Below are 25,671 nucleotides of genomic sequence, written 5' to 3' on the forward strand. Positions count from 1 at the left end.
ATCGTTATTCTATTGGGCACTTTTCAGTCTATTGTGTTTTTGTATTTTATTCTGATGTAACTGTATTTTTGAGCATTCTCTGGAACAAGAATTTCCTTTGGGATTAAAAAAAAGTCATATCTTATATTGTCTTGGATTTTCACCTATTATTAACTAACAATGTCATTATTTTGTTTGAAAAGCAAGAGCTACTTGTTTTTGTAAATTCGCTCAGCTGTTTGTTCTAATTCTTATGGAGCAAAACTGGTATTGGTTTATTCTTTACAGGAAAATATTGCTATCGTTAAAACACATTTGGAACTAGGAAAACACTTCACAGTATTATCCAGTTGGCATTGTTGAAAGAGGCGAGTGAAGGTACATTTATTGTACTGTAATGTGCACAGGACGATAAAGCTCCACAGTAATATGCATAATAAAATGTTAAAAACATTACTTTTGATGAGAAGTAATTAGGAATTGCTCTCCTCATACTTTTCAGTAAAAAGCTGCATGTATGTTAATGAACTACTGGAGCAGATGTGTGATGAAAAACCTTTGACTGGGGACAAAAAGTGGCTCAGTGTTTACTAAACCTCCAAATGCTCAAAAACAGGATGCTTCTCAAATGCATGCTGTGTAGATGAGCGTAACTACACAGTCACTACAGGATGAGTCAGATGTTTTAAATAAGAAAGAAATGTGTGTTCCTGTAAGGATTAACCTCTCTAATGCTGCTCACATCTGCTTTTATCTTTAAAAGCCTCAAAATTCTGGATTATTTTCACGACTATTAGTTGCTTCCCATTTTACAGCATGTTTAATGCTAATTCAACATTTTATAGGTTAAACAAATGCTACAAGTCTCACCTCAACCTCTTAAGCCAACAGTGTTAAACAAAGTCAGGCTCCCCAGTCTCTTTTCAGGAAAAGGTCCTCCCCTGTAGTGAGTATTTTAGATGCATTATTAGGCTTTTGTAATGCATGATGCTTAGCTCAAAAGGTCAGCTATCTGCATATTCATTAGAAAGAGTGTGAAACAAAGGGCAGGAGTAAAAGAATTTAAGAATACTAAGATTATTTAGGTTGATGTACATGAATGGGAAAGGATATTAGAGACAAAGGTAAATCTAATAAAAAAAGATAGCAAGACAAGACATTTAAAGGGGCACAATGTAGTTTTGGAGAAGAAATCCAAACTCAGATTTTTAATAGTTACAATATTAATGAGGTTAAAATACAAACTCAGAAATATTTATTGTTTCCATTAATTAATTAAACAAGCTGTTCTCAGAGGAAAATAAGGTCCCCAGAACACTGTTTGAAGCTAGAAAGGTGGCAGGGTCCGCCAAATATAAACAAAGTAAAACAGTATGAAATTGTGTTGTCCTTTAAGGTCAGTTTGTTTATTCAGTCATGAAAATGAAGAGTTTGTTATTTAGACATAAATAATAATAATAATAATAATAATCTTTCTCTTCTGATTCAAATTCCTTTCCCAAAACTACATACAATTCTTACGTACTGCACCTTTAAAAGTGCAATATGGTAGAATTTTAGTTAAAAACATCCCAAAAAAATAATAAAAACTATCAACAGAATGTGAAGAAATAGGAGTTTTAATATTTTATCGAAGAGGTAAATGTTTTTTTGTTGCAGAGATATCTACTGAAGCTAGCATGCTAACCAGCTAGCCCCACCATGTCCTTTTTCAAATACCACTCCAAGCATTCAGTCTGGACCGCTTGCTGCACATCTAAGTTATCTATCTATCTAACAGAACCCACAGTCTGCAGCAATTAGCGGTTACTTGGAGATATGCTGCTATGGAAAAAAATGTATATTTCTGAATTTGTATTATGACCTCATTAATATTGTAAATATTAAAATTCAGAGTTTGAGTTTCTTCTCTAAAACTACATAGCGCCCCTTTAAGTAAGGATTTTGATTCAAATGTAAAGTAACGATTAATTTCCATCAGATTTCCTCTTTCAAGCTTATCACACTCTGTCAGTGTCATGTCATGCCATGCCTCTCCCTTCCCCCCCTCCCTCCCTCCCTTACTGTCTTTCCTTCAATCTCGGTAACTAATCTTTACCCATACTTGACTGCAGCTCGTACAGCAGCACACCTTCACCAACTCCAGCTCTCCTCTGTCAAAATGCCCGACTGCAACGAAGCCGTGCCAGCTGCGTGCCAGGTTATCAAAGAGGACGTTGACAAATGGTGAGTCCTGACATGAATTATGCTCAATTTTGGATGCTGAAAATTGTATTTATACAACTAATAAACACAAATTATCAAAATACTTGTCACTTATCGAGCTCTGTGCATGACATTAACATCTCATCTTCAACTTGTAAGAGCGCCCTGTGGGGTCATCATTCAGTCTAATTGGAGTTCATGTAGATTTCTTGTTCACAACAGTCAGTAAGTCCACTCAGACGACTAAGTGTAATGACATTTACAGATGGCTCTTACAGTGACATAAATGTCAGGAGAAGCATAAATAGCCCCAAGGTTTAAAATGGGCTTCCACATGTATGACCTGCAGCAGAAGACCGGCACATTCCAGGCTGCTGGTTCGTGTTACACAGAAGAAGCGACAGACATGTGGTGTGTGTGTCCACGTGCAGTGGTGATTAGTGTTAGTGGAGCTGCTGTGCAGATTACTCAACCTCAGGATCATACTTCATCAAATGCAGATAAGAGCGGCTGTAGGGGGTTTGAGTTGAAATAGTTTGATATAATCCCTTTGATACACATGTGGACTAAGTTTAGAGAGATTCCTTATGTCCTTAATACAGTTTCAGGTGATGTCACTTCGACTGTATTCACTTGTTTCACCCACCTTCACATTTACATCATGTATGTTTGCACAATTTTAACTGAAAGCCTTGTTACATGCCAAAAAAGAGAGTTTGTTTTTGTAAATCTTGATTTGTGTTTCAGTGTCAGAGAGAAGGGAGCGGAGGGCTGTAGAGATCTAATGGATGCTTTCCAGGCCTGTATAAAAACCCTGTCTGAGGGATCATAATACATAAGGGAATACATCGTAATGAAATGTAAGTTCACACACATGACTACAAACTATTGTTTTTCCCTCAAGCAAATCTTTCAAGGAAACAAAACATTTAACCACACTGGGGTGTTTATGTTTTTTTTCTTGCCATCTTGTCACATCACTTTACTAATTTCAGTTGCAGATAACCAAGAAAGCCACCCGTCTTTAGGAGATGATTAATGAAGTTTGTGGAGGATAATTTTAAACAGAATTAGATTAAAATAAAAACTGAAAATGAAAAATAAAGATGTATTGTACAAACTCAGGAAGAACAGGTGAATGAAATGACCCAGGTGGTTCTATTTCTTGTTTTATAACCATAGTGTTTGTTGTAGGTCAAATATACATATGATGCTATATTGTATTGTATTTAAATCACATTTTCTGTCATACACACTAACTTTTCCCATCTTTGATTTGTTTTTGTTATCACAGCTCCTTTATCAAAGTCCTCCACTTTCCCAGCATTCCCTTCTTTGCTTATACTGGACCGAACCATCTGAGAAACTGAAGAGGGGGTGTTGACACTGAGCTTCTGGTGCTGTATTTTTCTGTTAATGTGAAGCGTTATAACTTTATTATGTACCATACTGTTATACTGTGACACTGATCTATGCACTGTAAAGAAAATGCACAAGAAACCTAAATAAAATTAATGAAATGAAATAAAGTGTGTCCATTTACCACACAGTAGATTGTGTTTGTTTGGTAATCATGCAGATTTTATCATCGGGCTGCAACTTCAGATTATTTTAAAGAGTAACGCCACCCATTTTACTAATTATAGGACCCCATAGGTCCTCATTTTGGAAAAAAATGTGTATGGTAGTGAATGGAGAAAGGAGATCCCACTTGAATTCTGCCATGAACAACACATAAGATGTTTGTGAATTTATAAGATAATTTTCCAAGTCAAGAAAGTCGCTGTTTGTTGTAATCAAAGTAAAATACCATCTAGTTTTGTGTTAAACTGCTCAGTTAACTACAACATCTTGCTTAACTCGTCACCAACACCAACACCAACATAGCCACCAGCTCGGCACAGAAAAGGTACTAAAATAGATGAAAATCACAATGAAACAGCCCGTATTGACAACTGCAGTTATGTGAAAGAGGAGTTTGTCAATTCTGCTAGCTGCTAATCTACAGGAGCAGCTCTACAAAGTTTCAGTTACGGGTTTTGGTGACCGTTCAATGAGACGATATAATCATGTATCTTTACAGTCTTAATATTTAATTAATTTGCAACAAACTGCAATTTTCTCAAGTTTTTAAATTGACAAACATCATATCTGTAGTTCATGTCACATTTCATGCGGGATCAGAAAATGTTTTGTCTCTCTCCATTCACTACCATACAAAGTTTTTCCAAAATAAGGTCACATGGGGCGAACCAAAGGGGCATGACCTCGGCTCTATATAGGGTTCTCACAGGTATTTGGGAGTACCACTGCATGTGTGGAGGTGGTTACATTACCCACAATGCAACTTAGCCAGGGAGTGACATCACTGGAGCCAATTTATCAGATTACATGCAGCTTCCTCTGGAGCCACAAAAGGCTTTACTTTTTTCATTAATGCAGTCGTACTCCCAAAGATCTGTAAACACACTTTAATGTGTGACATAGGTGGAGTTACCCTTTAATTGTTGATTAATCTCTCAGTTATATTCTTGATTAATCAGTTTGTTTTTTTGGTCTATAAAACGTTGAAATGTTGAAAATGACGATCAACACAACTCAAAGATGTTCAGTTTACATAGCGGAGCAAAGAAACCAGATTATTAAAATAGCTGCGGATCGATTGATAGTGAAAAAGCTACTCAATTAATTAGCCTCTAGTTATTATATGAGCAATAAATGTTATGTTCTTAAAATTATTAGATGAACAGGCTGTTAGAGTCTCTTCATTGCCCGAGCATAGAATGGTTGGTCTTAATGGAATTAAGGAGAGCCTGTTAATCTTTACTTAATCCTCACATTAGTACCTGCAGTGAGCAGTCTAATGTCATTTCACCAGTCTGAGCTCTGGCAATGACTGTAGCGACTGTGGGAATGCACAAAGGTTAGACAGGAGAAGGGACCTGGAAGGAAAGTTTTTCTAGAGTTATGGAGCTGGAAGGTATTTCGGAGCCAAAGGAATCACATGGCATATGTTACAGAATAACCTCCTGTGTAATCCAAGAGGACAGGGTAGATCCTGGTGCTGTCAGCTGATGGACAGGTTCAGGATCAAGCTGTGGAGAGACAAAAATCCCATGAAGGAGCACAGTTAGCAGTCACATAAACAATATATACTGAATCTGTGTAACGTCATTCAGTCTGACTGAGAAGTTTTGTCCCACTTTTTTAATCCCCCAGCTCTTCTTGTTGCCTCTATTCTTTTATTTCAAATACTGCTTGTGGAAAAACCAAACAGGGCCTGATATTTATCAGTATGAAGACTGATTTATGATATTCAATTGAGGTAGACTTTATTCATTTTCTCCTGCAGGATGTGTCTGATTTAGTGTCAGTATTTTGATCTGAAAACACCATGTGCGTCCCATCAGACGCACAAAGACCAGAAAATGGTAGGACGAGTATCTTTTCCGTTCTATTTCTGTTCCATGGTTGGAGACAAATCCTTCTGGCTGTGTGCAAATCAACCAGCATAGGCGCAGATGAAGATGGGCTTTGGGGAATTATCCGCCCACACACAACATTTCAAACTGAGATTTTAGAGATTTTTCAAGGCACTTTACAGATGATGCATTCAAATGTCCTACTTATCCACTTTTTAAAAAAAAAAAATATATAAATCTGTCATCCCTGCCTGATTCATTTCAAGCAGCATCCAATACTTGTTGGGTTTTTTTGTTTTTTTTACAATTTCCTCTCAAGATGAGGAGGTGTGATGGTCATCTTTCTTTGAGGGTGAAGAAAGAAAAAACAGGTGTGTTTTGTTTCCCCATACTTTGATAACTGGGGATGAAAAACATAAAATCTGTGACATTTTCTGGGGATTTTGTTGTTCCATGGTTTCATCATGGGTCAATTTGTATAGATATCAGGTAAAATCGAGCTGACAGATTATGTACAAGGTGACGCAAAATAGGTGTTTAATAATAATGTATCCAAGTCACAGGCCTTTTTTCCACAGCAGATATCGTGGCTTGACACAGCAGGTAAAAGCACAGGTGTTACTAATAACATTAATGATGGCTCTGTACGGTTCAAGTGTCTCAAGCAGGTTGCACAATACCAGGACCCTGAAACTGAAGCAGCTGAATGGAATGCAACCATGATTAATTTCACTATTTAAACCGGTTTTACCTCCTGTCACATATCATCAGTGACGACAGCCTATCAGCAAACATTACAACTAAATGAGCACAATAATGAAAATGTTAATGAAGCAGTCTGAAGATACTGTCAGCGGCTGAAAGTTTTGAGGTGCCTGTACTTTAGTTGGACAGTTTAATTTTATTCTACTTCACATTTCTACATTAGCTTCATCTCAGGAGGAACGTTTCATTTTTAGCCCACTACATTAATCTGACAGCTCATTAAAGTTACTTATATTATAGAGCCCCTCCAGACATGTTTTTGAGGTGCATATGAAATACTCTACTTTAAATCATGATTTGTGTCTGATATTGTTTTTTTCCACAAAAAATTATCTTGTTAAAATCCTTAAAATAGCAACTATTCCTTCTCTCTCAATAAAAATCCCAGAATATATGAATATGCAAATATTTTTCATTTCACAAGTGTATCTGCTGGACACAAGATGTCTCTTACTTCATTGTAAAGTCTAGTCTCAAGTTGTGTCTGAAATCAGTCACTACCCACTATCTAGCTGACCATATGAGTTTGCCATTTTGTAGTGCCGTCTGAATGTATAGTGAGAATTATTACACCCTATATACTGTTGTTGCATTAGCACTATACACCATCATGCAGTGCCCTGGAGAGGAAAAATGGCGTGTAGTGTTCGAAAGTATCCCTAGGTAGTGAGTGAGGAGTAGTGAATGAGTGGGTGATTTTGGACACCTCAGTGTATGTGCACTGGAGGTTTCCACATCACACTTGTGTACTCTGAATACTGGACAAGGATTGGCTTCCAAACTATTTGTGATGTCACAAATCAGGCTCATAGGTCCGCCTCTTGACTTAGATTTCAACGAGTGCAGAGAAAATGTACACTTTCAGCAATAATAAGGAAAAAAAGTCTACAAGTGTCAAACTGTGCCCAGACATTATTCTATAGGGTAAATCCTAAACACTCAAGAAGAAAAAGAAAGAAGACAAACATATTTTTGTCTAGAGGGGGACTTTAATATTTTGCATACAGTACAAAATATAGAGTCATCCTATAAAATATGATACATTTTTTAAAGATAAAGCTGCACTGTGCTACTACAGATTAAATGCCTTTCTGCAAGACAATTAAAACAATTTGTTAATATAGTATAGCAGGAGCAATTCTGCCGCTTAATGTATACTTTTATTTTTTCAATACTACATTTTGCTACAAATACTTTTGTACTTCAATTTGAGTAATTGATGATTAAATGATTATGAGTGCAGGGCGTTTAGTTTTAATGAACAGGGATGAAAGATTAGTCAGAACCTTGAGTAAAAGTTGCGATATCACAATGTACAAGAAAAAAGTCCTGGATTCAATTTTACTTTAATTCAAATTGAACTTAAAGTTAGAAAAATAAAACGCATTATGCATAATGGTCCCTTTCAGAGTATTATATTTATCAGATATCGTATCATTATTTCATTATTATTAGAATCACAATTTCATACTGTTTTACTTTGTTTATATGTGGCGGACCCTGCCACCTTTCTAGCTTAAACAGTGTTCTGGGGACCTTATTTCTCTCTGGGAACAGCTTGTTTATTCAGTTATGGAAAACATAAATATTTCTGTATTATTACCGCATTAATAATGTAAATATTAAAATTATGAGTTTGAATTTCTTCCCCAAAACCACATAGTGTCAGGTCAATAGCCAGGATTTTAGACATATGAGGTCCTGCCCCCCCACCCCCATCCATCTGTTGAGAACATTTTTACTACTATAAGTTTGACTATAGTATAAATCTATGCATTTCTCTGCAATTTGACAGGACCAATAATCGCTTAGGAAATAATATCTATGAAAATAAGATAACAAATATGGCCAATTTCGACTTAAATGTATTGAACTTATTTCTTTGCTAAAAAGAGCTAAGTAAAATCACTGTTAAGAAACAATAAAATGCTTCACTAAACATTCATTAAGCGATTGTAAAGGTTAAAAACATCAGTTGCAGCTCTCTAGTGGCCATCCAAATCATGTTTATAAATGAACTACATAACCATTTACAAAGTATTACGAACATCAACTGCCACTTTTCAATAAACAATTGCTAATAAATGATTTATAAAGCATTTAATATACATATTGTTTATCTTAACGATATGACAGATATTATAAAGTGTTACCAAATATATATCAAAGGACATGACCTCAGTGTCCTCAATGGTAGCTACGGCCCCTCTAAGAAGCCTGTTTGAGTAAATGCACCAGCTACTTTGGAGTATTTTTACATTAAGGTATTGATATTTGTAAAATATCCCAATGATATCATATCAGACTGTAAACAAAACCCCACCCGCGGGATAACAGTGACTCTGACAGGGCCAGAGCGGCCCAGCATCCTCCACCATGATGTCCACAGACGTCCCTCACACTAACAGTGAAACAGTGAGATGGGGTGTCCGCAGCGGCTCGCGGGGGCCCACAGTGACAGTGTGGCCGCCGCCGAGGTGAATGCAGAGATAAGCGTATTTCGGGGAAGATGATCGGGAGGAGGTGGTGGTGGTGGTGGTGGAGGAGGAGGAGGAGGTGGAGGAGGGCGGGGGAGGAGAGGCGAGAGGAGAGAGGATGGAGAGAGAGTGGGACCCGGATGCTGATGCGAGTGAGACGAAGGAAGGAAGAGGAGAGAGAAAATATCGATTTACGGCAAGAAAACCGAAGGGAGTATCATACAGGGGGCCTTCACACTGCGTGAACTGTTATCAGAAGTGAAGAGGGGAATAAGGCAGTCGATAATAGCGCGGCTCGATCTGCGGATATCTCTGTGTTTGTTTGTTTTTTGCTGTGTTTTTTTTTTTTACCTGTGTAACCGCCGGTGAGGGAGGAGGACACGCCAAAGGAGAGAGGAGAAGAAGATGCTGTGATCCGCTACTTGCAGGGATGTAGAGAGGGAGAGACGGGAGGAGAGAGCGACAGGGAGGGGGAGGACTACGCTAAAGATGGTTGTTTTGCGGGGAGATATTGCGAGAATGCGGCGGCCGTGTGATAAATCTTACCGTTTGACGATGACCGGAAACTTCAGGAGGTGTCGGTTTTTTTGACAGGCGGCGCGAGCGAGACGGCCGTCGGTCGAGGCGTTGAGGCTAAAGCTAGCCTCGCTGCTGTGTGGGAGAGCGGCGGCGAGGCTAAAATAGCATGTTGTTGCACCTGTAAAACAGGCCTGACGGAGATAATTCAACTGATTTAATTGTCAGTCCTAACATCCACTTGACGTATTTTCACGTTTCGCAGGTTTACTCGGCCGACAAATGTCATAAATCTGCGCGGCAGGCGTGAAAAAAAACTTGTTTTAAAGCTATATACCGTTAACGCTACTCTGCGCTAATTTTTCTTATTAACCGTCATAGTTAACGTCACACATGTAACACAGTGCGAGTTATACGAATAAGCTAATGTACAGGAGTGAAACTCATCAGTTCGCCTGCCTTGTCATGTTATATCTTTTAGGGTAGTGGTCAGTATTTAACGCATAAAGCAGCCTTTTAACTTATTGACATCCCAGTTTCTCTGCTTTAAACTACAACTAGCTTGCTGTTTTTGTTAAATATCAACGTCATACATGTTTTCAGACAATATCTAGCTGTGTTTATTAACCGGGATTAGGAGGAGGATGTTCATTTACCATCCAGATGTTGTAAATCAGCTTGTGCATTTCTCACATGTTCACCCAGTAACTCCAGAGTAGCAGTGTTATCACTGATATCAACGAGGTTCCTCTAAGTTGAGCACCATCTTGTATCACACTGTATAAGCTGTATAATATCACAGTAATTGCAATAACCACAGTGCAGCAGCAGTAGTAGTAGTAGTAGTAGTTGTAGTAGTAGTAGTAGTAGTAGTGTATTAGCCTCCAGTCAGAGCAGTATGAGTAAGGAACTGTCTCTAAGTCAGTCAGCTCAATATGTTGGGCCCTACCGACTGGAAAAAACGCTGGGGAAGGGACAGACAGGTGAGTACGACAAACTGTTTCTGAGTATAAAATGACATCTTCAAATGTGAGTCGTTCTCTCATTTTTTGCCCACTTTTAATGTCTGTCATTCAGGGCTGGTCAAGCTCGGGGTCCACTGTATTACGGGTCAGAAGGTAGCGATCAAAATAGTCAACAGAGAGAAGCTGTCTGAGTCAGTCCTGATGAAGGTACAGTATGACGCCCCTCAGTGACGATAATGATGCTAATTTTGTACACAGCCAGGTGTGTTCTGCTGTACACAAACTGCTCCATGTTCTCTATATTTATCTTCTGCGTTAGTCGATTAACTAACCTTGGCTCTGTCGCTTCAAATGTGACACTTGAGTGGCGTGTGCGCTCTGCTTCAGCATCTCTTTCTGTCTCTTTTTCCTCACATCTGTCTCTTCTCTCTAACCAGGTTGAGAGGGAGATTGCCATTCTGAAACTGATCGAGCATCCGCATGTGTTGAAGCTGCATGATGTTTACGAGAATAACAAATATCTGTGAGTCCCCTCTGCATTCAAAAGAGCCTCGCGATTGGGCTCAGCACAGCCTGCATGCCTTTTTTTTTGTTGTTGTTGCTGAACTTAATAGTGGGACGGGTATATATTACTCTAAAAACTCTCTTTAAAGTTTTTAATCGGTCTTAAAGATGAAAAATAAAAGATACTCCCAAAAATGATTTAACACTGTTTTAAAACAGCTGGATTGGACAGGCAGGTTGGCTGAAAGTAATTTCTTTATTTTGTTTGTTGAGGCATAAAAAATCAGTCAATGAAGATCTTTCTCTATTAAAATGACTTCCCCCAAACTACATAGTGCACCTTTTAAAAGACATAAATTACAAGATTTAATCTAAATATTGTTCTCCTAGAATCCAACATCATAAATTGATGTTGTCTTTTAGTTTAAAAGCATCTGAGGTAAGATTTATTGTCATTCATAATTTATTCCTTTTGTCACTCCCCCGTCTCCTAGAGCTGGATGTTTGAAATCACATTCTTGTCCCCATGTGTCGACAGGTACCTGGTGTTGGAGCATGTGTCGGGAGGAGAGTTGTTTGACTACCTGGTGAAGAAGGGCCGGCTGACTCCGAAAGAGGCCAGGAAGTTCTTCAGGCAGATCATCTCTGCTTTGGATTTCTGCCACAGTCATTCCATCTGGTTGGTTTCTTGCATACGCCCGTGGTTCTAAAATTGAAGGTCCGGTTATGTGTAGGGTGATCTTTTGCTTACTTAATACGCTCTCTGGAGGTCTAGAAAAAGAAACAATTTGGCTCCAATGTTGTTAATACATAGCCTACTCTTTAAACAATAAAGATTCAATGCCAATTTGATGTGACATGGCAAAATAAGTCAGAATTTCCTGAGTTTAAAACAAGAACTATCTATAATGCAATGTTGTGTTTTAATAGTGCAAATGGAGAAATTCACAGGCTATTTCAAGTCTGACTGTAGTCTACAGGGCATTTCGAAAGTGTGAAAAACAGATCGCAGACTTAGATCGTGGACGGTGGTTGTGATTAGATACAGCGTGATATGAATTTTTGGCCAGATCACCCACCTCTAAGTTTCTTCTGCATTAGTCAGAAACATAAAAAATGTATCTTAAATAGGTCGCTCCTCTTCAGTGTTGAGTTGATGTTTGCACTCACTTCTCATTCTTACATTTATTTTAGACAAGATGGACTTTTTGTGACAATTGATCAAGTAATAAATGAGTTGGAAAATACTGCTGTCACAGTTAATCTGAACAATCCATGCCGTAATTGTCACTAGAAGACAAAAAGTGTCTGTTGTGTTTGTGCAGTCACAGAGACCTGAAGCCCGAGAACCTGCTCCTGGATGAAAAGAACAACATCCGTATCGCTGACTTTGGCATGGCCTCCCTACAGGTGGGAGACAGTCTGTTAGAGACCAGCTGTGGGTGAGTACCTATGCTGTGAATGTGTTTATAAATAGTGAGTGCACACATTAACATAAGGGTCATATTTTATTTCTTCACGATAAAGAGTACAGTAGTTGCAGTACATGCTTTAGTTTTACTATTAATAATGTTTCTCCCCATTCGTATACAATTGTAAGCATATTAATGTTGCTTGTAACACATTTCTCTATCATTTTAGATCACCACATTATGCTTGCCCTGAAGTTATACGGGTAGGTGTTCTGCTCCTCCTCAAACGTTGGTACCGTAGTAAAATTGAGCAATTGATGTTGATAAATTATTCATTTAGTGGCAAATACATAGTTGCAAGGCTAAATAAACTGAACATAAAGACATCAGGAATTTTTTCAAAGTCATAAAAAGTCATTTATAAACTGGAATATAGTCTGTTAGTTCAGGTGTTTTTAAGAAGAGGTGTCCGATGCCGCTCATACAAACAAGGTTTCTCTGTGAATTGGACTGAGATCGACTAAGTGCTGTATCATAATGGATTTAGGTGTTTCTTTTGACACAGATACCTTTCAAAGGACGTTATATACTGTAGGCTTGGATAAGCCTTAAATGAGATGAAATTATTTAATCAATTCATTTGGTTCATTTGTGTTTTCAAGTAGTCAGAGGGGTATTCATGGGGATTGTGTCTTTGGCAGGGGGAGAAATATGATGGGCGGAGAGCAGATGTGTGGAGCTGTGGGGTCATCCTCTTTGCTCTGCTGGTGGTAAGTCTTCTCCAGTTTTAATGATACAGATCGGTCCCTCACCCTCTTTTGTCATGTTATTTTATCACATCTGTTTCTCCTTCCTTCCTGTCTCCTCCTTCATCTTTTCCTCCTGCAGGGTGCCCTGCCTTTTGACCATGACAATTTACGCCAGCTCCTGGAGAAGGTGAAGAGCGGGGTGTTTCACATGCCCCACTTCATCCCCCCGGACTGCCAGTCCCTGCTCAAGGGCATGATTGAGGTCAACCCTGAAAAGAGGCTCACGGTACGAGACACCAGGTTCATACACAGGGGGATTGAATGGCTCTAAAACACCTGGAATCAATACAAGTCTCATATGTAGGCTGTATGCAGGGATGTATTAGTGAAATTTACACCTGTGTAAACTCCAAAATGAATTGGGATAATGTCTGCTTCTTTCCTTTTGAAAATACTTTCATTTTTAGATTTACCTGCTTGTCTTTGCTTTTGCTCTTTGTAGCTCGATCTGCTCGCTATCATTTTAATCATCATAGCTGACATGGATTAGAGTCAGCATGGTTAGCTGTATTCACACCAGGTTTTTATGCTGTTTTGTTCTATTAAAGTACAATCGGAATGTCAGTTCTCACTACCAAGATTATATTTACAACAATTCTCCATCATACTTAGGCCTTGTCCACAGTTGTATGGTTATTTTGTAAAAACAAACATTTCCCTATGCATTTGGCCTCTCATTCACAGGCAAACTGCATTTTACATCATTAAAATTATTTTTATTAAATCTCCAATTTTTGTGCGTTTGGGAAATAATGATGGCATCACCTCAGTTTACATTTACAAATTTACAAATACAAATTGATAAATAATTAGCTAGTAAGTTCACTACACAGGTTCAGAATGATTTCTCTGGTGTTTTGATGCATCTTCTGTGTAGACTTCACTGCCGCCTACTGGCCCGGCAAGCTTGCGGAAGCAAAAATATGTGCTGGAAAAAATGCTGTATATGTGCAGGCAAGGCTTAGTAATGCATGACTTTCTGTTATTAAAAAAAAAAAAAAAATCAAAATAACTGAAGAATCATCACAAACTTGGGAATTGTGATTTTACAGTATTATATAATATTCAGAATTGATGAGGTGTCATTTCTACATGTAACAATAATGTGTGGTGCGAACTGTTTGCACGGCACAGATCTGTAGCCATCTGGCTCTAAACAGACTGTAGAGACTAATTGCCCCATCTGCCCTGTCACCCCTTACAGCTAGAGGTCATCCAGAAACATGCCTGGTATCTGTGAGTATGCGTTCACTTTTACATACTTGAATGAAACACTTATTTACAGTGATGTTACATCATATTTAATCATGTACATTATATCTGTGTCACTCATGCGTGTTTCATCACGTGTGTGTGTGGCTCCCAGGGGTGGTCGTAACGAGCCGTGTCCCGAGCAGCCTCCGCCCAGGCGAGTGTGTGTGAGGCGAATCCTGTCCCTGACTGAGCTGGACCCAGATGTGTTGGACAGCATGCACTCGCTGGGTTGCTTCCGAGACCGAGGCAAGCTCACGCGTGATTTGCAATGTGAAGAGTAAGTCCTTTTTTTTCTTTCAACCCTGACTATGACTATGTTAAAATGGACAGTTATGAGGCTATAGTGTGATATCATTTGGCATTGTATTGAAAGGTGTTTCTACTATTTTGTCTACTCTTTTTACGTACATAGAGGAGCATGTATACAAAATGTGCAAAAATAGCAAAAATATTAAATACATATAACACCTCACACAGCGCCAACAACAAGAGGGGGATATGGTTTCCTCTTCATCATGCCACATGAAACTCCTGTTCTGATTCAGATTGACTGGGTTAAAGCAAACAAGATGGTGGATAGACTGAAGCTGTGTCCAAATTCAGGAACCAGATACTCCAAAGAATAGCGGGCTTTCATGTCCTGCCACACAAATATCAAAGCAGTGTCGCAGTCAGGTGCTCCTTGTCAACTTTAAAGTATTAAAAAAAAACAAAAAAACGGGTTTATCACAACAAAGTAATATTGAGGGCTTCAAATGACCATTTTGTGTTAAAAAAAGACTGCATTTTGTGGCTTGTTTGGAGGATCCAGCTCTTAAACATACAGCATTATGGAAAAATAGTAAGAGAAGAAGTAAGTATGTGTCTATATGTGTAAGTAGATATATGTTTCAGTGGAGAGCTGTGGATAAACACATCAATTGTGTGTCCATAAATGAGAACGGGGGCTGTTAAAACCCGATCCCCCAGGTTTTTAATCACATCATTCTCTTTCCAAATGTTTTCTTTCCCTCTGTTTGTCTCAGAGAAAACCAGGAGAAGATGATCTATTACCTACTACTGGACAGGAAAGAGCGCTACCCAAGCTATGAGGACGAGGACTTGCCTCCGCGCAATGACGTAGGTCAGTCATTAGGGGGCAGGCGGGATCCACTCAATTGAAGGAGCTGCTTTCCTCATTATCAGTTTCTGTGAAGCAGCCGAACGGTCTGTGAGTCCGGTGCCACACACAGGTCCTCATTACCTCTGCCAGTGTATTTGGGATTATTTGAGATCAATCAGTTATTGTGATCCCCACAGTTAGCAATAAAACATGAAGCAATTTGGAAGATAGACAGACAGTTTGCTTGCCCTCTTGTTGGGTTTGGCTTTGTGAGCAAGACGCCTCTCTAGCTTTGTCTTTGAAAATAATATTAAATGGTTGAATTTTTATGGAACTACATGTAACCTTTTACCAACGTCAGTTAACTTTTGCGATGTTTAAACCAGACTTTGCAGGACATTTTCCAGGATTTCTCCATGGGACAAAACGGGAGAGGGCAGCTATTCTGTAAATGCAATTCAGCTAAGTTTATCACAGGCACAGATGGTGCAGCAAGCGAAAAATCACTTTCAACACAGTCAGTCTTCAGAACTGCAAAAGAGAAAATAAATGCATAGTGACGGAGTGACAACAGGGAGCGGGACGTTGAAGATGCAGTAACATCTCTAACCAGAAGGAAGCAAGAGTTTATTAGAAAAGTGGTTTCAAAGATAGAAAAAATTAAGAAACACTTTAACAATAACCCTGCTGCCATGCTAATGAAACAAAGGATCTTTGTGAAAGTGGTCTTCTTTCCTTTCTTTGATATCTCAATGCCGTTATTCCTCAGCAGACCCTCCTCGAAAGCGTGTCGACTCTCCTATGCTGACACGCCACGGCCGCTGTCGCCCTGAGAGAAAAAGCCTGGAGGTGCTGAGTGTTACTGAACAGGGGTCTCCTACCCCGCCTCGCAGGGCCCTGGACACAGCTGCACACAGCCAGAGGTACAGTCCAGTATATTATGCCTCTTCAGAACATATACAAGAAACGCTGCATACCAAGAATGCACACAGTTTCTTGTTGGGTATACTCTTGTCTTTTGACCTCTGGTCTCTCTGTCAGGTCTCGCTCCGTCAGTGGAGCATCAACTGGTCTCTCCTCCAGCCCTCTCAGCAGTCCCAGGGTAAGGGCCTGTTGGCCTACTTTTGACAAACTATATACATAACTGATGCTGCTTCGATTACTTGCACTGTCTTTGAACATGATACAAGCATGCATTATGAAATGCTGAATTTCAAACATTAATTTGTATTATTAAACTCCCCCCTAATCTACTCTAATCTGGTAAATTAAAAGAGGGATCTTTAGGTTAGGGTTACAGTCAGCTAAGGAATCTCTTAATAGCCAGTATGAACAGGAAGAACAATTGCAGTAGGCAGAAAGTGTCTCAATGTTTATATGGGCACCTGAGTATTGTTTTAAGACAGACGTGAAAATGTATGATTAATATGTGTACTGCAGTGTTTCCCAATTAGCAGAGTCAACATGGTTAGCATTTCCATTGCAGCTCCACATGTTGCTCATATTTAGGCCATGTGCACTCTCACGGTTCTGTGACATCAGTCCTGTAGACCGATTGTATTTATAATAAAATTTTGAACCAGTTAGAGTATTTCAATAAATAATAAATTGGTTGAGAACCTGAAAAGCCCTCCCTTGTTGACGCATACTTGATTAAAATGGTTCCTCTCAAAACTGGTGGAAACGCAGGCTTGAACAAGAATCTTGAGCGGAATTGGTTCGAGAACCAGTGCTTATTTGATGGGAAAGAGATAAATGTGGTTCACAGCTGTGGTTATTTCTTTTTTCTTGCTGATATTACCTGACCCCTGCGATAAACTTATTTAAAAAATTCCAACCACGCTTCACAACCCCCTAAAGTATCCATTTATCAAGCTCCTCAGGCATTTTTAAAACCCTTCACAGAACCAATTCTTCCAAAAAAATCACTCACCCAACAGGAGGTTACTTGGCATTTTTCTTCTGTCTTCATGTCACTTCTCTTCCTCACCTTGCATGAACTTATTGTATTGTCAATTGTTAAGAAATACACATATAGCATGTTAACATAGTACCATAAAGTAGATGGTTTGTTTTGGTTTACAGGATAGTTTGTTCATGTTCAAAACAGCATTAAAACAGACCATGGTAAATTAATTAAGCTTAACTGCCAGTGTTACTGCACACTTACACCTTCACTGCCACTGTCCTTTGTCACTGCATTCTTAACCCTGTCACTGCCACAACTGTCACTAAACCCTCACTCACATATGATACAAAAGAAAGCTTCAATAGTCAGCACTGCTAGTATTACATAGAGCACTTTCACTACTCACAAGATGCACTCTTTCTTGTCATGAAGCATGGTATTCATTTCCATCCTTTCTCCATGTTCCATCCCCTCTCTTTCTTGTTATCCATCTCTCCCACCCCACGAACCCACCCCCCAGTCCTATCAGAGCCCCGTCTTCACTTTCAGCCAATCAGACGTCACCTCTGCCACCGCTACCCCCCTCACAAAGGAGCCCAAACAGGGAAGCACCACCACTCCTCGCTCAGCACGGGCTCATGACAAGCCCAAAGCTCCCCCCAACCCAAAGACCCAGACCCTGCCCACCAAGGGACCCGCCGACCGACCCCACCTGCAGCCCATCAAATCCCTGCCTCTGCACAACCCATCCTCCCGCTCACCCTCCCCTTCTCCGCTGCTGTCACCCATCCCCCGTTTCTTCTTCCCCTCGTCCTCTGTCCTAAAGTCAGTGACTAAGAGCTTCTACCCAAACTCTGCCCACTCTGTGCCGCAGGTCACTCCCCAAGGCTCTCCGTTGCCCACACCCTTGGGCACCCCTGTCCACCACCCTCACCACCCTTCCTCCACCCCGCCCTCCTCTTCCTCGTCCTCGTCCTCCTCGCGGGCGGAGGGAGGGGGAGGGGTGGGCTCGCTGTCGCTGACTCCGCCCTCAAGCCCAGGAGGGGGAAGCGGCATGGCAGCCAGCAGTTCTGCCCACTGGAGGACTCGCCTCAATTCTTTCAAGAACAACCTGTTGGGCTCGCCCCGTTTCCATCGCCGTAAACTGCAAGGTGAGATTTGTTTCAACATCATGTTGGAGTTGATGTCGTGTTTTTTACAGATCTGCAGCACCAGAATCTGCACATCAGTTTGAGAAGATTTCTCTGCTAAAACATTATTTTCTGTTTCAGCATATTATATTACAGACTTCTAAAATGGCAACGGATTATATCTCCATTGTATTTCCTTTGGTTTCCAGCTCAAAACCTTATATTCTACACAAATTTTACTTCTAAGAGTGATTTGTCTCTTTCAGTTCCCACATCAGAAGACATGTCCAGTCTAACACCAGAGTCCAGCCCTGAGTAAGTCACACTCCTTGAGAGAAATTATTGATGAGGTCTCACTTGTTGTCACAATATGAAGTAGTGTTTTTGTGTTCTCTGATGGTTCTGTTTACCTGCTAATACTGCAAGGCTCGACAGTAACAGTTGGCAGGTTGCCATTGAAAAGATTTTGAAAAATTGGCAACCAATGTTTTGCCTTTGGTCTCCTTCAGTAGCAACCACTTTTTAACATGCAAACACAAGTACAGCAAATAACAAAAAGTGCACCCCAAAATAATTTTTTTTTTAGTATTTGTTGAATTTTGTGACATCTACATGTACTACAAGGAACTTTATACTGGTTGTGAAACAGTCTCGGTTTAATATTGATGCCTCTATATGACCTACATGAGCATCAGTGACAAGATTGGCTATTTCTATGTAGTTATTCTTAATACCTGTGGCCGGGTCGGATTACAACTTATTTGGGTCATAGGTCATAAAATTAAAGCTGCTGTAAGTGATATATTTTTATTAAAAATATATTAAAAATTAAAATCTTAAATAGTTCTCCCCCTGCTCATGCAGTAAAAGAGGAAATACATTTTTGGGTATCCCTGCCCACTTTATCCAATCAGGACAGAGAACTCCAGAGAGAGGCGGTCCTGTCTGCTCGTGATTGCGCCACGAGCAGGATCCTGCTGTCTGCTGCTCTGTCTGGCGATTACCGCTGCACATTCATATGGTGACGCAGAGTGGAGGGAGGGGAGATTGCTCACAGCAAACGGGACAGGAAGTTAGCCAAAACGACATCGCTCACAGCAGCTTTAAATATATTTTATATGACAGTGTGCTGAAGATGAATTAAGGAGTGTCACAGCCTGAGGAAAGATGCTGCTCTGTAGTGGTGGTACAGTTTACTTTGTTTTAAACAACACGCTTGTCAAAAAATCTTTTCCATAGGACTTGGTGGTGCCGATGCCACTTTTTAAAAGCTAGTGTTGAGCCCTGAAACTGTATAATTTTCTGTCTGGTTACCAGGCTGGCTAAGAAGTCATGGTTTGGGAACTTCATCGGCTTGGAAAAAGAGGAGCAGATCTTTGTGGTGATCAGAGACAAACCTCTGAGTTCTGTCAAAGCTGACATTGTCCACGCCTTCCTGTCTGTGAGTATCTGATGCTGTCTGTCTTTCATGCCTCTCGTTTCTAGAAAGCATGGCTCTCACTGTCAAAGCTACTAGCACTTCACTCTCATACTTTACGCACTTCATTTCTTTCATTATTTCTGTTTTTTCTTTATTTCAGTCTTGCTCACTCGTGGCACGTTGATGGATCACTTTGCTTTCACCAATGGCTCACTCTTTCTCTCTTCTCCTCACCCTCACCCTTTGTCTCCCTATACTCACGTTGGCCCCCTTACCTCTCCCGCCTCGTAAGTCTGTCGGTCTCTCTGCTTCTTCTCTTTCTCCCCACCACCCAGATCCCATCGCTCAGTCACAGCGTCCTCTCCCAGACCAGCTTCCGGGCCGAGTACAAATCCTCCGGCGGCCCTTCCGTCTTCCAGAAGCCCGTCAAGTTTCAGGTGGACATTGCCTTCTCCGAAGGCGAGAGGGAGCGGGACAGGGAGAGGACCGAGAGGGAGGGCAGGAGGGAGACAGGAATCTACAGCGTGACATTCACCCTCATATCAGGCAAGTGGGGTGGCCAGTAAACCCCTTTAAATAGGGACTTTTTGATGATTGTACCTACTTAAAACAAGTTCAACATTTTGGGGAATATGCATGAAAGAACATATTCACATGGCGGCCATGTTCCTCTGACATCACGTTCAGGGTGGGAGCGTGTTCCAGGTTCCAAGTCCTGTAAACGTAGAGAATCTGACAAGTTGTTATCATGTCACTGCTTCTCAATTGATCTGCAACTGAAAAGATAATAAATAGTGAAACTCTGGAGGGACATCTGGGCAGATTTCCAGGTAAAACAATATAGATACCTAGCTAATAACATTTGTGTGCCCTGGTGCGTTTCCAGGTCCGAGTCGCAGGTTCAGACGAGTGGTGGAAACGATTCAAGCTCAGCTTCTCAGCTCCCATGATCAACCCATGGTGCAAGCCCTATCTGGTGAGACTGCTTTTACACACTTGAACAGTTTTTCCCCTTAACACTTAGCCTTTTTGAATAGGTGCATACAGGGGCCAACTTATTTCTCAATGAGACACTTTTCTTTTTAATTTGTGTTTCTATGACGCATTTGCAAATGAAACCTTAATTTTGTGTTTTACATAACGCATTATTCATTTCCTTTTCCTAGAAACTTGTTTGACTGTTCGCAGGAAAGTATGGTGCTGTTTTCAGCAATGTCTGCAGGACTGTTGAGCTTTCCAACTATATGCATATTTAATTTTTTGTTTGATGCAGTTTTTTTACTTCTGCAATATGTAAGAATTGGCCACCTGTCGAATTCATACTCAACACATATGGGCCAGCGTATCACCAGGGTAACCGGTAACTGCTGCTAAGTTTAGCTGCCGTTGGCTAGCTGGCTGGGATAGCTGTTCATCTAGTAGTCCCGACTGGGAGCTCAGGTATAGTTGGTGTTTACATTGATAGCACAGGAGCTTTGGACTGGAATGGGCTACGGCTATCTGGTCGACATGCTAACTTCAGTAGACATTATAACATCAAAACTGTTATTTCTTCACAGTCTGTTGTATGAGTTTTGTTAATTTTAAAATGTTTTCAACTAAAAGGCTTACATATTGCACCTTTAAGAAGTGGGTTGTGTCGCATGAACAGATCATTTAATGTTACCTAACAACGTGGTTGTTTTTATGTTCAACATGACTCTGTTTTTTGTTTTGCTAAGAATTCCCTTTAAAGGTCATAAGCTCTCATCACCTACAGTGGTCAAGGCCAAGGGGGAACGGTAGTTGCCATTTGAAAACCTGACTTAGAGGATAGTGCTGATTTTCAGGGCCACATTAATTTCCGGCCCTGACCCACAGAATGTTTACATGTAAAGTGACTTTCCTGTCCTCCTCTGCTGATCCCTTCCCAGATGAGAAGAACGGACGGCCCCACGGGACCCCCACCCGCCAAAACTCGAGGCGCTCCGAGGGTGGGGGCGACAGGTGTGAGTGGGGTGACCGAGCAGATGGCGGAGGCATAGGAGGCAGCGGGGGAGTTCTGCAGCGCAGAGGCTCGGCAAAAGAGAGAACCCGACTGCTATCCTCCAACGGAACCCAATCCCAACCGTAGGATAGAGAGCTAGACCGCGCAGCAGGATGCCTGAACCACACTGGAAAGAAGACAGTATAACTGCATCTCCAAGTATCCCTGCAAGCCATGAGCTACTCCTATTCTTCCTTGACTAAGTTATTGAAGGTGCTTGACCATAGCAAGGATTGAGCCTTTCCCCCCCATCATGCTTTTATTTTTTCCAACTCAGCGTTTTTTTTAACGTTTGGATCACTCAGATTCCTTCCCTTAAATGAGAAAGAAGTGTTAAGGAATCACCCTTTAATGAAAAAAAATTATAATAATATGTGAATGAGCAGTTTGGTATCCATCATAGATACAGCTTCACAGATCAAACTAGGAATTTTGAAGTGCTAATGTGCATGCCAGTTAGCAAATCAGCCTGCTAAAGGATGCTGACACGATCAGATAGGCTAGTCTCTACCATATCATTGTAATACAGTATCTGACACCAAAAAGAAATAACAAGTCTTGTGACAGTTCTCAAGATTTACTCTTAAAATTAACCAGTGCGCTCATATCATTATCAAGCAACATGCAATTACCAGTCCATACTGAAAGAAATATAGATGTATCTCTCAGCAGATGAACCCTAAGAGTTAGCAACCTGCTACCACTTCAGCAAGTGGAACAAAAGGTCCTGATTTTCTCAGGAGAAACGACATCCTGGACGTCCAGCAGTGTCTTCTCCTGAGGTAAAGAAAACCAAGAAAGTAAGCTAAGTAAGTGAATGTGAAAAAAGATATTTTTTTATTTAGTTTTTATTTATGTTTACATATTTCTTTTGAGGATGTCAGTAGCACAGTGATAGCAGTAAAGGCAGTAACTGAAAACACTCTGAAGTGTCGGAGAAGAGGGGGAAGCTGACCAGTTCCTTTTTTTTAACAGGCGTTCGTTTCAAGTTTTGATTCGTTTTGTATTTTCGTTTTACTCAGAGACAATATGAAGCAATGCACCTAAGAATTTCGCATTGGACCCCTTGTTGCTCTGAAGAAAAGTATTTTTGATTTTAAACAGAAATATGAACATTACTATATGAAAAAAAAAAACACTATGCGTGAATAGTTCCATGAACCTCATCACAGCTGTTTGTGCCCAGGTTGAATGAGAAGAGCATTCCTGGATCAAACAGAAGCCACCTTTCTTGTCGAGCTTGTCTCCTATTGCCATAGTATTCACCTACTGACTCGTTACAAAATAAAAAACTAAACAAAAAAAACACACAAAGGAAATCCATCAATGGACATTTTCATAATGCCAGACCTGAAAAGGCTTGCGATGTCAATTTCTTGTTGAACAGGACTTCAAAATGGGAAGCAAGCAAAGAGCCTCCGAACTCCCCCACGTGCTCCTCACTTCAGTGTTCACCAACAAGCCAAGTAGTCCATCACTGCGCCCACGCTCGTCACTGAGAGTCGCACCATTCTGCAAGCAGACGTAGCAACTCGGACAGTCATGTATTACTCCGGCACTCTGTCAGACTAGTCGATGTTCATCACCAGTCTTCCATACAGCACAATATGCAACAAAAGTGCAGAATGTTTTCAGAGAGATACATGCTACAGTTCTCTTTATTTAAACGGTATTTTTTGTTGTGTTTTTTATATTTGTCAACTTAACTATCCATCTATTTATTTATTTATTTACTTATTTATTTATTTATTTATTTATTTATTTATTTTATTTGCTTTCTCGTGTCATGTTTAACTAGATTTAATGCCAACAAAAATATATCGAGAGCTAATTCAAGAATTTAATTCTATTTCGCTTTTCATTACCTCTCTTTTTCTTTTTCTGCACTCAAGAACGACTTCAACAGCAGTACTGACAAGTGGCTCTCATCTTACTTCTCCAATCATCTTTGTTTATATCTCACGTCTCTTCTATCACGCTTATCTCTGGTAACTGGAATGTGTGTGATGTGAGACGGTTGGATGACGGCGGAGTGAGCTGGAAACTTTGCAGCAGACGCATTTTGAGCTGATTACGCACGGAGATTTCGACTGACCCAGGAATATTAAATTAATTAAGATAACCAAACCCTGACAGGCACATGATTTCTCTCATGCACACTGAATGCTTGCTAATCCGCTTCATCTCTTGCTTTTATAGCCTTGTCCCTTTGACCTGTCTGTCTGCCGCCTCACCTGTTGTGTAGCCATCATCACAAGAGAAACTGTACAAAGTTGTTTGCCTCACTGTCCGTACACACTTTATGATTGCTCACCATCACCAGTTGCATCTTTCTCATCACCACGTCACCTTCACTTTCATTGACCCAACTCTGGCTAAGATTGTAAACTATTCTCCATTCATAAGGGTCAGTAGAATAAGGTGTTTAAAAAAAGAAATGTCTGTATCATAATTTAAATATAAAAAGTGCACTATTATAACTATTGCCTGTGATAAAAAGAACAATTATGATTGAAGTGATGGTCAAAATAAAGAGAGATCCACCTTATTGTTATGGTTACAATAATAAACCCTAAATTCATGTGTGTGTCTATTTAGTTTCTGGGCTAAAATTGTTTATTTTACCTTGCTATAATGCTGAAAATGACAGTTTTTCTGATTGCATACATTATTTTAATTTTTTGTGTCATCAATTAATATAATTATGATATTTACATGAACCTAAGTGGTCATTATTCTCAAACAAGATAAAAGTAGCAGAATAAAATGTTAAGTACTGAAGTGAGTTTTTGACCTTGGGAACAGTAAAAAAAAAAAAAAAAGTCAAGGTTTACTTAATAGCCTTTTCCAGAGTTTTCCTTGGCAAATAGAGTTATTCAAAGCTTTCATATATCACGCTTTTCCTCAGGATCATCTTACAGTTACGGGTTACTTCATCCAGATCAGAAAACTCACCACTTAACGTAACAGCAGAGGAAGACCATGAGATGTGAATGTAAGCCCCAGAAAAATCTAATAAGAGGACTTTGAGTAGGGATAGTTGGTCATTTCTTTATTTTCATAAAATTGTCAAGATAAGCTTTTTTGTTTTATCCTAGAAAAGGACACTGCACAAAGTATACTGACAACTTATCCTGTATTTTTTAAGATCTTTTTACCATAGAAAAACTATGTTATGCCACAGATCTGTTAATGAATTTATTTAAAATGTTACATCCACACGTTAAATCTTATGGTTCCCCAAGGCAAATAGAGTTTTTCAAAACTTTCAATCGCATATCACAGTTTTTCTCAGCGGAGCTCATCTCACAGGTCACGGGTTACTTCATCCTAATCCAAAAAATTTACCACCATAAAATAACAGCTGAGGAAGAGCATGATATATGATCGAAAGCTCCAGAAAAATTAAGGAACTTCGAAAAGATTATCCTGCAAAACATTTTTCATGTGTACTTTAGTCATACAGAAGAGAAAAAAAAAAAGATTGGACTCAGAAAATGGATCACAAGATTTATTTTCCTTCCGTACCTTCAGGGCTTCCGTGCAGTACCATTTTGTATCTTAAAGGAGCACTATGTCGTTTTGTAGTAGAAGCTCAAACTCAGAATTTTAATATTTACAATATTAATGAGGTAATAATACAATCTCAGAAATAATTATATTTTCCATAACTGGATAAACAAGCTGTTCTCAGAGGAAAATAAGGTTCCCCATATCACTGTTTGAAGTTAGAAAGGTGGCAGGGTCCGCCAAATATAAACAAAGTAAAACCGTAT

At 39.9% G+C, this 25,671-nt stretch overlaps 1 protein-coding gene and 1 long non-coding RNA gene across 8 annotated transcripts; both read left to right on the plus strand.

Moving 5' to 3' along the window:
- Positions 1–2,066: 2,066 nt before the first annotated feature.
- On the plus strand, positions 2,067–3,729 carry LOC311249996. Its single transcript, XR_014621231.1, has 3 exons — positions 2,067–2,205; positions 2,932–3,044; positions 3,479–3,729. It is a non-coding gene; the product is annotated as an uncharacterized lncRNA (long non-coding RNA).
- Positions 3,730–8,948: 5,219 nt separating this feature from the next.
- On the plus strand, positions 8,949–24,476 carry brsk1a (BR serine/threonine kinase 1a). 7 transcript variants are annotated; one of them, XM_084341440.1, is made up of 19 exons: positions 8,949–10,347; positions 10,442–10,536; positions 10,767–10,852; positions 11,372–11,512; positions 12,159–12,275; positions 12,475–12,508; positions 12,947–13,015; positions 13,134–13,280; positions 14,259–14,290; positions 14,421–14,585; positions 15,334–15,431; positions 16,180–16,333; positions 16,452–16,512; positions 17,840–18,470; positions 18,716–18,764; positions 19,767–19,890; positions 20,205–20,415; positions 20,756–20,845; positions 21,783–24,476. In XM_084341440.1, exons 1-19 carry the CDS (start codon positions 10,263–10,265, stop codon positions 21,980–21,982), a joined length of 2,589 nt encoding a protein of 862 aa, XP_084197566.1. In that variant the 5' UTR covers positions 8,949–10,262; the 3' UTR covers positions 21,983–24,476. The 7 variants fall into 7 exon arrangements, with proteins under 7 accessions (XP_084197566.1, XP_084197564.1, XP_084197565.1 ...); XM_084341438.1 differs by having other exon boundaries at positions 20,756–20,842; positions 21,768–24,476; XM_084341439.1 differs by having other exon boundaries at positions 16,183–16,333; positions 20,756–20,842; positions 21,768–24,476.
- Positions 24,477–25,671: the final 1,195 nt, after the last annotated feature.

This window comes from Pagrus pagrus (assembly GCF_965226575.1).
Source record: "Pagrus pagrus genome assembly, chromosome: 21".
NCBI lineage: Eukaryota > Metazoa > Chordata > Actinopteri > Spariformes > Sparidae > Pagrus > Pagrus pagrus.

Excerpts from the sequence above, each read along its gene's own strand:
- brsk1a (XM_084341438.1), top strand. The coding sequence starts at position 10,263 with ATGAGTAAGGAACTGTCTCTAAGTCAGTCAGCTCAATATGTTGGGCCC. Across the intron at positions 19,891-20,204 it reads TTGTCCACGCCTTCCTGTCT|ATCCCATCGCTCAGTCACAG; the intron begins GTGAGTATCTGA and ends CCCACCACCCAG. Across the intron at positions 20,843-21,767 it reads ACCCATGGTGCAAGCCCTAT|CTGATCCCTTCCCAGATGAG; the intron begins CTGGTGAGACTG and ends TGTCCTCCTCTG.